A 13,134-nucleotide genomic window follows, 5' to 3' on the forward strand; every position below is an offset into this window, starting at 1 on the left:
AGGCGTGGCTAGGGTCCCGGGGTCGCTCAATGGCCAGCACCTGGAGCGGCATCTGGCTGGCAGGCGGAACAGCCTGCGGTTGTTCTTGTTTCTCCGCCTCGCCCGGGCAAGCTTGGGGGATGGACTGGTTCCTCCTCTGGTGGGGGGCGGTGCTCGCTGGGGGTAGCTGCTGTCATGGCGGCGCGGGTGCTGGTGAGGTCCTTCCGCCGAGGCACTGCCTGCCTTGGCAGGTCGCTCCGGCGGGAGGCAGGAGGCAGCCCGTGGTGCTGGCGGGACCTCGGCAGGACTTCGGTAACTGGATTGTTGCTCATGGGAGGGTGGGGATTGGCGATCGCGGCCTCTTCTAGGGTCGTACCGTGGCCGTCTGCCCGGGGCCCTCAGCCGGCGGAGAGCGAGGCGGCTGGTGGGACCAGCTGTGGGCGCTGCGGCATCACCAAGTGTAGCGAGGGCATGGCTTCTTTTTGTAAAAGCTGGCGTTTGTCTGCTCGTTGTTCAGTAATACATGTTTTATGATCCCACGCAGGTGCTTAGGAAAAGCCTTCAGGGGGGAGTTGCACTTTCAACAGGGTCTTTTTTGGTATATGGAGCTCACAAGCTGTTCTCTGGACTTGGTGAGGTTCATGCAAGTTTCAAAGGTAATATTTTCATTGTTTTTTAAATACGTACATTATTCTAGTGTGAAATTTGAAATTTTATAGGTGCAGACTTATACAGGCAAATGGCACCATGCTTTTGATTTTCTCCGTGAAGACTGCATGCAGTGTTTCCATTCCAGGATGCTTTTGAGTTGGTTCAGAGTAGCCTTGTAGCACTTGAACAAGTGATTTTTTTTCAGTTGTCACTGAAAGCAGGTCTAGTAGCTCATTCTGTCCAGGATATAACAGATGCACAAGGTATATGGTAACTAGCTTGCTGCCCAAGCTTTAAATTACTACTTTTGAGAGAGATTTGGTTTAGTTATGAATGCTGACCAAAGTCAGCGCAGGTTTTCATTATGAACACACTGCATGGATTCCCATTTAAACTAGGTGAGCAGCACTGAGGTTGCATTTCAGACATTAAGGAATGTCTTGTCTTTTTGCCATGCTGAAGAAGAGTAAGAGCAGCATTGCTTTACCTGCCAGAAAAGAATAGCAAAAGTGATAAAACATCCTTTCCAAGATTTGAATAAAGATAGTCTTGCTACTGGAAAAAGAGTAACACCTTAAAAGAGGCTACTGTTGGCAGACTTAGAACTTGTCTGTCCTGTGGCAAATTAAGGGGTTTTGAGAATTAAGCCTAACTGAATGGTGAACGAGCCTAACTCAAATGATAGAATGGTCTAAGTTGGAAGGGACCTTAAAGATCATCTAGATTCAACCCCTGTATGCTTATTGTACAGGTTAAGTAGTAGTCAGTTCAGATAGCCTGTTTTTCTGTGTCTGAGAGGGGAGCATTGTAGGTGTTTATGGAATAAACATTCAGACAACAGACTTTTGAACAGATAAGGAACTGTTTCATTTGCTGTAAAGGAGCTTCAGTGAATAGATTTATGATAGCTACTCAGTGCACAAGTAAGAAAGTTGCCCATGAGGAACATAAACAACACTGCTTAGTTGCCTCTGGTCTTTTTTAGTGCTCTAACTTGAATCTGCTATTTATGCTGCCAAAAAGAACAATGTTGGTTGCCTTTCTGCATAAGACAAGTAGCAAATAGGTGAAAACAAGTAAAAAAAAGGAAATAACTGAAAAATCCTCTTAAATAAGTAAAGGATTTAATGAACTTGGAAGTTTAAATTCAAGGTTTGATTTACTGACAACATCTGGTGGGAAATATGTTCAGAAGTTTGAGTTCTGAACGTTGGACATGTTAACAGTGTTCAGGGAGACTCAACAAACAGCAGTTCATTGACACTAATACTGAAGATCTACCATGAAGCTAATCTTGACACTAAAATCCAAAGTCCATTATCTTATCTTTTAAATGGTGGATAGAATACATCTAGAGATGGCAGAGTTAATGATTATCCTGCATCCTCTCCCAATCTTCAGTGATTTATACTGTAGGAACTTTTCAAGCTTTTGTGTTTAGCTTCAGTGTTTTCTTCCATGTCAAACTGCTGCTGTGAAATGTGGCCACCATATCCCATAAACAAATATGTTAAGAACAATGGGCACATGGTTCAGACATTGATATTCTAGAAAGCCACATCTGACTGCAGAATTAATTTTGGGTTCAATTGCTTGAATGCATAAAGGTTTCAGTAAAGGAACTATATTTTTTGAGTCATGCTTGTGAAAACCTGAAGGATTTCCATCAGAACACTTCTGGGCTTGTTGAGCAAAATTAGGGAACCCATTCAATCTGCAGTCATATTCTGGCAAAACTATGGAGCCATACTGAGAATGAAGAATTCTTTCTTGTTTTTATTATTACTTTTATTGTTATATTTAATTATGATAGTGAATAAGGTTTGTTACTCTCAGATCTGTTCAGATCTGTACTATCCTTACTGTCCTGGTCATATATTTTCGGTGTTTAAGAGCAGGCTGGATGAGGCTCTGTCCAGCCTGATCTAGTGTGGGGTGTCCCTGCCCATGGCAGGGGGGTTGGAACTAGATGATCCTTGTGGTCCCTTCCAACCCTGAATGAAACTATGAAACTATACTTACTTTGGGGTTTTTTTTCCTGCCCTTTTCACAACAATGACCACAAATTGCTTCTAGAGAGATGCTGTTGAATTTTAAACCCATTAAAAATCCAAAACTCTCTTGCTGGAAGCTGTTTTGCAGCTCCATGTGCAAGATAATGTAGCTTACTCAGTCCTGCTGTGTAAGTTGTTTGGAATAATGGCTTAAAAAGGCCATATTTCAGTTGTCTTGCTCTCAAGTGTCTTGTTCATGATATAATGTCCTAATTACATAAAACTTGTTCTTCTGTTTCCACAATTTTAATTCCCTCTGAAGTGGAAGAAGTTATAGAGCAAGCAGACTACCTGTATGGGAGTGGAGAAACTGAAAAGCTATATCAGTTGCTGGTTCAGCATAAAGACAGGTACTTCTGTGCTCTTCTCTATCAATTTTTCAACTAATCTTCTCATTCTGCTGTGCTAGAGAAACTTGCTTTTGCCTTTATGTCAGTAGGGAAGAAGGACTCATTATCTTTTTCCTCCTAATGGAAATGTGAATGAAGAAAGGACTGGTAGCTGTAGAAAGTGAGGGTTTACCATCAAGCTTTTCAGTCCTCCAAAGAAAAGATTTTTGCTTGTTTGCACATTTTAAAGGATTCTTGGAGTAACAAAAACTAACGATGCATCTACAGACTACTAAGTGAGCAAAGTACCCAGAAGTCAGGTATGGAAGATTTTTGAGAGTGGCTGATGTATTTTTCATTGCTGACTAGCTATTCTTTCTGTTCTTTTGTGTTGTGTTAGAATTTGAGTCTGAACAAGAAAAGCTCCTTACTCATGGAGTTATGTCTTAACTGCACAAAACATTGATAAGTGAAAAGTGGGAAAAGCTGTTTAAGGATAAAGCAGAAAATGCAGAAGAGTCCATTCCTTTGGAGGAGACAAGGCTTCTCACTACTATAAATTTCTTTTGGGCTTTTTGTTTGTTTGTGTTCTCCCCCTTGTTCTTGCCAGTGACACGAGTATATAGCCTGGGCGATTCAATGGAAGCCCTAGTCTATAAGGGGTGCCATGTAATAAGCAAGGTGTAAACTTGGTATGAGGTGTATAACTAAGCCAATTATTCTGTGAGGAGTAATGGTCTTGAGTAGCAGGACTTAACATTTTGTGACTTTGCTGAAAAATGAGTCTACTTGTTCTGTGTTCAGTAGGGCAGGGCTGCTGCCCTGTTAGCAGTCACTCAGTTTTTCGCCAGATAAGGAAACTGGCATTTATTGATACTCTGAGTTTAGCAGCAACTTGTGCTTTTTTCATACTGTTAATTTCTGGTTCAGTGCTTGTTACCTTGGGGTTGTAGATGGCCTAGAGTAACAGATGAGATGATGTTGGTTCATCACCCATGTGAAAGAGTGGTGTCAGACCTCTGCTTGCTTTGTTTCCATCAATGGTTTAAAATGCTAAGAGTTTTCTGTTCTTAACTAGCAATGATGCAGAGCTGCTATGGCGGCTGGCACGGGCGTCACGGGACCTGGCTCAGCTCAGTAGCACTTCTGCAGAGGAAAAAAGGAAACTGGCCTATGAAGCCTTTGAGTATGCAAAACAGGCACTTGAAAAAAATGAATCCAATTTTGCAGCACACAAGGTGAGCCAAGCAAAGTAACTGAAATCTTGTTCTTTGATTTCTGCCAGTGGAAACTGGAACAAATGCCACCTGCTGTTTCAGCAAACTTCAGCATAATTTACCTTGTAGTTGAGAATGTGTGAGGCTTCCAGTTCTCCATAACTTTTTTGCAAGATTAGAGTTCAGACTTTTTGCAGCTAATTTTTTTTCTTTACAGGAAACAGGAGCTGGTTAAATGTGTGCGGGAGCATGAAAAAGAGGTGACTGATCAGATTGCTTACAGCTGATGTAATCAGTTCCTCTTCCTCTGATGTAGCCTTAAACCTGTTGTGTATGCCCTGCATACAGCACACTTTCTCTGCACACTAGTAGGTCTGTGGAGTTTCCCTGGAAATATTTCAGGCTCTGGTTTTCTTTTGCTCTTTTTGTGCTGCTTCTCTCACGGACACAGGAAGCGGTATAGGCAGTTGTGTTGATATCTTGGACAAGAGGACATTGATTCCCTTACACATGCAGAGCAGCAGGTTGCTGTGATGCTGCCTGAGCTGTCCATAATAAAGGGTTTTTACTTGTTGCCGGTTGTCATGGCAGCAGCAGCTCTGGTCTAGTGTTGTTGCAGGGTTATTTTTTATTCACTATTAAATAGCTGTAGTGTTGTATTAAATGTTTTCTTTTTGTTCTTTGAATTACAGTGGTACGGAATTTGCCTCAGTGATGTTGGAGATTTTGAAGGAATCAAGACTAAAATTGGAAATGCCATTATCATCAAAGAACACTTCCAGGTAATGCAAACAGCTTTTGCATACAGAAGCATTAATGCATCCAGTATGTAGCTTGTGTGACTGCTGAGGAAGTGAGTTTTGGCTGAAATCTGCAAGTGTACTTCTGTTCAACTCTCCTGGTGCCACTTTGCTTTTCTGGGTTATTGTAACAATCCTGAATGCCACAGCAACAAGGAGTACAAATTATCACCTGCAGCAAACTAAGTCCACGTGGAATGGAGATATGAAATAGCTGAAATGCTTTTGACACCTTTTAGGACTAAAACATAACTGTGCTGTTGAGAATGGATGTGTGCCTGTGTGGGCTGTGTAGCAGTAAAGGATAAATTCCAGAGAAGATAAAGGACATACCAAAATCTGAACATGCCAAGTCTCTTGTGAAATTCTTAATGACCTGCTAAACAGAAGTGCTTAGAAATCTTGACAGTGACTTCACTTTTTGGGGGTGAGCTGATTTGGGTTGTGCACTGAATAAATACTGCACTGCCTTGAAATTCTGCACATTAGCTTTAATAATAGGATAACAAATCTGTTAAAATGTATTTTAATCCAAATGTGGAAGAACAACTTCTTGTCTTGTGATTTTTGTATTTATTTTTTTCCCTCCTCACTAGAGAGCCATTGAACTGAATCCTAAAGATGCAACAACAATCCATCTCATAGGCATCTGGTAAGGCGTATTTTCAAGCTGAAGTTAGCATGTGGCAGAGGAAAGCAGCAGAATATTAGATGTCTTGCTTAAGTTGCTGAACACCTTGGAATAAATTAGTGGCTTGTAATTAGTTGATGCAAACATGGAAAAAGAAAATAGTGGAGGGGGGCATCATGTTTTGGAAAAACCTGGCTGTTCACAAAGATGAAAAGCAGTTGTTAAGGCAATTGATTTGCTTTACTGTACATAACTATTGCAAACTCACTTTGTAGACATTGAGGTCTGTGGTGATAGGTTGGACTCGATGATCCTCGAGGTCTCTTCCAATCTTAGTTACACTGTGATACTGTGACATGTTTCCATAGCAGACATCAGAGACTGAGTGCTATTGGTGTGTTTTTTTTCTCCTGGTGTGACTGGAGACAAAGCTCAACAGTGAACTCACACTGAACTTCAGTGGAGGCTGCAATTTAATCTGAATGTAGTGGAAAGTTACCAAAAGTGAGGTGTGTTCCTACAATAATTCCATCATTAACTGTCATGATACTGTATTTTAAGTTACATTTATTAAAAGCATCTGACAAGTGTATTAACAAAGGGCTCTGAAATTGAATTTACTGCTGGGTGAAGCTGTAACTAAATGACTGTTGGTGAGCAGGCAGAGGCGCTGGAAATAACAGCTGTGCATCCTGACCAGGGCGTTCTGTGGATACAGTGTGGTTGAAAGCAGCATTTTTTCATGTGTTACTGAAAGACTCCAGACAGCAGTTCTGGTTATTTGTCTGAGAGAGCAAAGCTGCTACATTGTTTTACAGGAAATCTCCAGTATAAGATTGAGAGAGTGAAAATAAATAAAGCCAGTGTATTTGTAGTTTAGGAAAACAATACTATAAACCACAGAGCTTTCTCTCTGGGTTTTTTTCTGGACTCTCAAGTACTGGAGTAAACTACTATCTGTTGCTCCACAGTTGTTTTTGTGTGTTCACAAACTTACTTGGGTTTTTTTCAGTGTCCACCACTCATTCCCACATGGCCTAACAACTGCAACGGTCCAGATTTCTAAACAGAAGTTTGTGCTACCAACTGACTGAGCCTCAAGGGCAGTTTTGAGATAGTAAACTTGTTCTGGAAAATGTTGAAGACATTATTCCTAAGGAACATTAGAAAATATTATCAGAAATGTGAGATTATTATTGCTTATTATTTAATCATTGTATATTTAAATGTTATTGACTCCCACAACATCTTCATCTGGAACTGGGAGTTGGTGTCAGACAGTTCTTGAGGATTCTTCTCCTATCTCTTTCTCATCTGTCCTGAACTGAAACTCTCTGATTGGCATTTCTGATCAGGTGCACCTGAGGACAGAATCATAGCTCAGATATTGCATGCCTTGCCACCCTCTCTTCCAAACATTTCCATGTTTGCATCCACACAGGGACTGTTACTTTGTACTCCTGGTGGGGGGTTACTGAAATGAATAGTATTGTCCAGCACTTCCACCTGGAATGTTCTGCCTATTTGAAATACTTAACAAGTCTTTACCCTTTTCAGCATCTCTGAGATAAGGTTTGTAATTTAGGGGATAGGAAAGCCATGTAGAATGCCTAGCTTAGAACAGTGGTTTGATTCTTGGGTTTATTTTCATTCTTATAGATCAGAGTCTCTCAGGACTGTACTGCAGATCTGCTTTATGTTAATAAGTAAGAAAAAACAAAGTAGCGTTGAGGTAAGGCAATGACATTACTCAGTTGTGCCCTGGTTTTGCAAATATGCTAGAACAATATCAAATACACATCAATTGTTAAAGTCATCCAAGCTCCAAAGCTGTCTCGTGGTTAATTGTCCCCAGTTTTGTCTAATGTAGTAGCAGAAAAGAGAACCCAAGGCTCCTTTAGTAGAGGTACACAGCAGCTTCAACCCTCTTGCTGTTTTGTTGTGCAGTTAGAAGGACTTGCTCACAGATACTGCAATGTGGCTGGAGTTGTTGTGAGTCCTGGAAAGAGCAGTTTTGACATCCAAAAGATTAGAATGTGAGTCAAAACCCAGAGGAAAACGAGAAGGGTACAGACCAATGTCTCCTTTTGCTGCAGGTGTTACTCCTTTGCCGAAATGCCATGGTACCAAAGAAAAATAGCGGCAACACTATTTGCCACACCACCAACCTCCACATTTCAAGAGGTACACTATGAAAATATTTCACAGATTAATACTGTCCCCACAAAGCCTCTGATACCCTCTTACTGATTTTCCTGACAACGCTGACATCTGCTCATGGAATAAGCATCGACTTGTGAGTGTACAGTTGTCTTTAATAAAGTGAGAGTGTAACAGGACAGTGAGTGATACCCAAACCAAAACCAAGTCTTTTTTTTCAGCTGTAGCACACACAGACTACTAAAAATTATTCTATGTACTTTGTGCAGCAGCAAATAACAAGCTATATGTAACCTAGCTTGTATTCACTAGTATGATCTATTGTGGAGAATGTACTATCCCCAGTGCTGATTGATATGGTGGATGTTATGCCAGGTATTTATTTGACAGGAGCATTAGATTCCCCACACACACACCCCCGTTATATTAAATGCAGGAAGCAACAGCTTGCTTTACTTAACACAGACAAATATCTTCTCATCTCCTGACTGCTTATAGTGGAGGTAGTGTTGGTTTTTTTTCAGTTGAAAGTATTTTTTTCCCTTTTGCTGGGAAAATTCCTGCTGCCTTACACCTTGTAACATAACATCCAGATGTGTATCACACAGGGTGTCTAGCACAGACTGCAGCTTATTTGATCACTTACACAAAACATGAAAATAAATAGGTAATAGGAAAGTTCACTGCAGCTGTTTGAATCTTGGTTTGTTTAGGTCAATAACTGGCACACTATTCTGATCTCTTGGGGAGGGGTGGGAAGGAGCCACTCAAAAGTAATTGCTGAAAGCTGCTGGCTGTTACAGAGAAAGCAATTTAAGCTCTGATTGAAAAAGAAATAACATTTGTAATGGAATGGAAGTTTGTCAGTATTCCCAAAAACCACTCTGGGAAGAATACAAGTTGTCAGGGAGGATTTTGAAACCGGAAGAACCCTGCCAGTCCCAGCTGTGTTCTGCAGCACTTGAGGTGGCTGAAGAAGCAAAGCAGTAGCTGAGCCATAGTGCTGAAGCTTCTCCAGGTTCAGTACCAAATATATTTTGTAGAAACATCCATGCTGTTAAGTTCTCTGGTAGTATTTCCCCCCCAACTAATAGCATCAGGAAGAGAGAAGACATTTCTGATGCAGGATGTGAAACTAGTTGAAAAATGTGTCCAGATTTGATAAAGGTTTATGCTCATGTAAGAGGATACTAGCTGGTGCTCTGCAGAAATAGGTTCTCCCTGAAGTGTTTGCCAACATTAATGACCTGAATCACAAGATTCATTTCATCTATCACATTTATACATGAGAGCTGGCTGGGGGAAACCGCAGATCTGATGAGTGGTAGAAATCAAATTCACAATGACCTTGGCAAGTTAAAGAGTGGAAAACTGTGATCCAGTTTGCTAGGGACAAATACATGTATTCACAAAGGAAGTGGTGGGGAGTTGCTGGGTAAGTCCCAGCTCTGTTGGGAAGATGTCAAATCTGATTGCACCTCTCAATCCTGAGAACCATCAGTAGTATGCTGCAATTAATAAAAATCAGATTGTGGGCAGGAAGTCCTTCAGCTCTGTTAAGCATGCACATGAGGCTTTAGTTTGACTACTGTGTTCAGTTTATTCTTAAAGACAACCTTATCTTTTGCAGGCTCTTCATTACTTCCATATGGCAGAGGAAGGTAACACTTCTAGCTTTTTTGAACAGAATGGTTATCTTTGACTTGTGCTAAACCTCCCACTTTCAGTACTATCTTAATAGCATATGGTCTCCTGATAAGCTTGTCAGCTTGTTGTGGTAGCTGGCACCCTGGCCTGTTAGATTGGAATGTTTCACCATAACTACTCAAGCTACTTCTGCTTTTTTTAATTCAGAGTAAGTATTATAAGTGAAGTTTGCATCTTTGTTAGTAAAAGAATACTCTTGCCTAAGGCATTCAACACTAATGCTGGGGGAAAGAAGCAAGCAAAAAATGGGCAATTTATATTCCTTTTCCTTAATTTTCATCAAGGACAAAAGTCCTCTGTATCCTAAACGGAATAACAGAGAAAGCAGACTTTATGATTTCAGAAGCTATTTGGATCAGATTGCCAATCTAACTGGCAGTAAAACTGTCCACATGTAAAAGAAAATATGGGCCTATTATTTCTCCAAGAGTGAAGCCATACGCAAGAGTGACTGGCTGAGAGACAAAGGCAGACAAGGGCAGACAGTGTTCTGTGAAAAAGCTGTGCACAGTTAAATCAGTGAAGTTAAAAGGAAAAGTTTGTTGTGTGTCTTCCCTGGGGTGTCAAGTAATGCAGCTGTGAGCTCAATCTGTGGACTGACTTGATCTCCAAATCTGCCTCCAAAACACCTCTGCATGTTTTGAATCTGGACCTTAGATCCAGCAGCAGAGAGACTATGGTTAAGTAGCAATAGTAGGCAAGACCAATCTTAAATAACAACCAACAGCCAAAGCATGCTTTCTAAAAGCAGTTTCTTATGAACAGTTACATGTAGGTACACACAGTTTTAAGTTTTCTTCCTTTGAAGCAAAAAGCTATGCCTGTGGCCTGAAGCTAGGAAATAGGCCCTCTGTTTCCCTGCCTGTACTTCCTAAGCTGGGTGCATTGCCTGTTGCACCTACTGGGTCCAGAAAAGCAAAGTATCTGCAAAGCCAAGCTGTTCTGCACTATTCACTGCTTTATTCTCTGTGAGGAATCTAGTTTTGTTGTTTGCTAGCTAATGGAGCTGTGTATGAGACCAAAATCTAGCAACTACAAGTTTTACACTGGCTTCATTCTGAACCAAACCCAAGTGCTGTTCATCTTTTCCACAATACTTAAAGAAGTGACACTCTATATTGGCTTCAGTATTAGTGTGCTGCCTGTTCCTATTTGAAGCTTTTTTCTTCTGTCTCCACAGCTGACCCAAACTTCTATAGCAAAAATTTGCTCTTTTTGGGGAAGACATACTTGAAGTTAAACAATAAAAAGTTGGCTCTGCTGTGGCTAAGCAAAGCCAAGGACTATCCTGCACATACAGAAGAGGACAAACAGGTAGGAAATTCAGAACTGTAGTAGTACAGTCATAGATTGCAACCAACACCTGTGGTGTCATGGCAGTGGAGTGTTTTGTGAAGTTAACTCAGAGCAAATGGTAGTTCAGCACCATAGTCCAGGATCACACCCAGACACCAAACAATTCTAGTACAATGGTAACTGTCTCTGAATGCAGGGGTTGGAAATATCCTGCTTATAGTACTGATCTTTCTTCTATCTTCTTCGTGTTTTTGTGGTGCTAACAACAACCCCATTTTAACTGTGGTGGAGATGAAGGCAGGCACCTGCTGACCACTGTGTGACAAGAGGTTCTCTTTTCACATGCCTAAAACTTGGCAGAGCTAAAAAACATACAAGCAGGAAGAAGAAAAAAGCAAGGATGTATCAAAAACCTGCTAGATCTATGAAAATTGTCATCCTTTTCAGCTCCTAAGGAGAGATTCAGACTACCTGAATTGAGACAAATGTCATTTAATGTATCTTTGAAAGCAACTCTCCAATGCTAGGTGATGTGAAGCACTTAATTACCCCTTTGAACTGCTCAGAAGGATCCTGGCTTGGAGAGGCAGGCTCCTGCTTCCTACCTAAACCCACACAGAATGGTTCTAGGAGAGGTAATCCATTCAGTGTGTTCACACCTGCTACTGCCTTCAATGCAAACTACAGCAATTGCAGCTATCTTTCATAAACAATCCTATTGACAACAGAACTAACAAAGTCTGATTTCCAATGGGTTTTTCTTAACAGTTGCTTGACCTCTCATTCATAGTGTGTTAAGTGGCAGTAAGCATTACAGAAAACAGCCAAATGTATTGTGACACCCTGAACATCCTGGTAGGATTTTGCACTTCACACTTCAAACAAAACCACTACTGAGGTTTCCCTCTGTAGATTTTTCTGGTAAGGCTCAAACTGGTTTTCCCAAAAGCAAGGTCCTTCAATATTCTCTTTCAGTGGAAATATGAGTAGGGCTTCCTATCCTCCACTGCTTTGCAAAATGTATAGGAATTCAATAGCCTGAAGTGGTCCCAGGTATGTATGAAATCGGTCAGTTCTTCTGACAGTTACTCACAGCTTGAGGCACCTGTGAAAGCTGCAATCACAAAAGCTTGCCTTTCTCCAGAAACCACGCTGAAAGTGCCTGCAGGGACTTAGAATTTGCTGCAGCCATGCTTGGTCTCCTGGTACAGACATCTGCTTAACTCCTAGAAGGGTGAAGAGCTGCTGAGCTAGCAGAGGTGCTCATATTCTCTCCACTCTCTGGGTGAATGCATAAAATGTAAAATCCCTTGGAAACTACAGTCAGTAGTGCACTAAGAAGGAAAACTGACCTGTGCAAAGGAACTGGAATTCTTGTCTTTGGCAGAGGTAGGCAGAAGTGGGCTTCCTGAACACTTGCTACAGTCTGCAGTGGCTGGCTGACATTGTCCACACTGCTTGGTCCATCAGGACCAGAAGTGTGTTGGCTTTTTATTTTGCCTGTGTTTTTTATCTAGCTGTTTAAGGTAATAGTCACAGTTTATTAGATTTTACCTGGAATCCCTAGGCAAGAGGAGTCTCAGAAACAGACTTCTTACACTCCCTTAGGCACTGTCTAGTTTTGAAATCCCTAGAGGACAACTTCTTGCTACTATTGGACTACAGCAAATCAACTTGCTAGATGTAGTAAACAAATTACATGGAAGGCACTGGCTTAAGTGGTTTGATTTCCTACTCATGTTTCAGGTGTTGACCATCTTGAACTCCAGAAGAAACATGACTAGTCTTAGGAGGGTTCTGAATTTACAGACTGCAGAGAAATGTTTGGGTGCCTGCATGGCAAATTCTGCTAGAAAAACCTGTAGCTGTCTGGCATTCTTTTGTTACGAGACTATATTTATTTATTCCAGGTACAGAAAGAAGCTTTGGAGTTGCTTAATTCCATATAACAAGAAACAAGAGAATGGAAATTCAGTGCTTCAGGGTTGAGCAGCATCGGAAAACGACCTCAAGGAGTTCTTTGGTTGGTTAAAGCTGTTAATAAAAATGCAGTGTAAACCTGCTCTCTGTCTCTCTTTTATTGTGTGATCCTCTCTGTTGATAAAGGGTTAAAGTTAATAAAGGGATGAAGTTAATAAAGGGTATCCTGGAAAAGCAGGGAAGGTGCTGGAGGGAAGGGCTTGTGCAGGGACAGGGAGTAAAGGGGTTTTAATGAATTTTTCTTTTAATGCTGTTCTGCTCCCTGCCTCATCTGAGGAACAGTAAGAAACATGACTAACACAAGCTGTAGGAAAGGTACAGGGCCACAGC

The 13,134-nt window shown here is 41.2% G+C and overlaps 1 protein-coding gene across 1 annotated transcript; it reads left to right on the forward strand.

Moving 5' to 3' along the window:
* The first annotated feature begins 150 nt into the window (after positions 1 to 150).
* On the forward strand, positions 151 to 12,881 carry RMDN1 (regulator of microtubule dynamics 1). The gene is given in 12 exon segments (XM_068158525.1): positions 151 to 291; positions 524 to 635; positions 2,947 to 3,017; positions 3,019 to 3,034; positions 4,092 to 4,251; positions 4,448 to 4,490; positions 4,923 to 5,012; positions 5,627 to 5,682; positions 7,758 to 7,845; positions 9,452 to 9,482; positions 10,709 to 10,842; positions 12,735 to 12,881. Coding segments are annotated over 12 exon segments (957 nt in total). The 5' UTR covers positions 151 to 174; the 3' UTR covers positions 12,774 to 12,881.
* The last annotated feature ends 253 nt before the right edge of the window (positions 12,882 to 13,134 follow it).

The sequence above is a fragment of the Melanerpes formicivorus genome, unplaced genomic scaffold, assembly GCF_026170545.1.
Source record: "Melanerpes formicivorus ecotype bairdi unplaced genomic scaffold, bMelFor1.0.p_v2 SCAF_40, whole genome shotgun sequence".
Taxonomy (NCBI): Eukaryota; Metazoa; Chordata; class Aves; order Piciformes; family Picidae; genus Melanerpes; species Melanerpes formicivorus.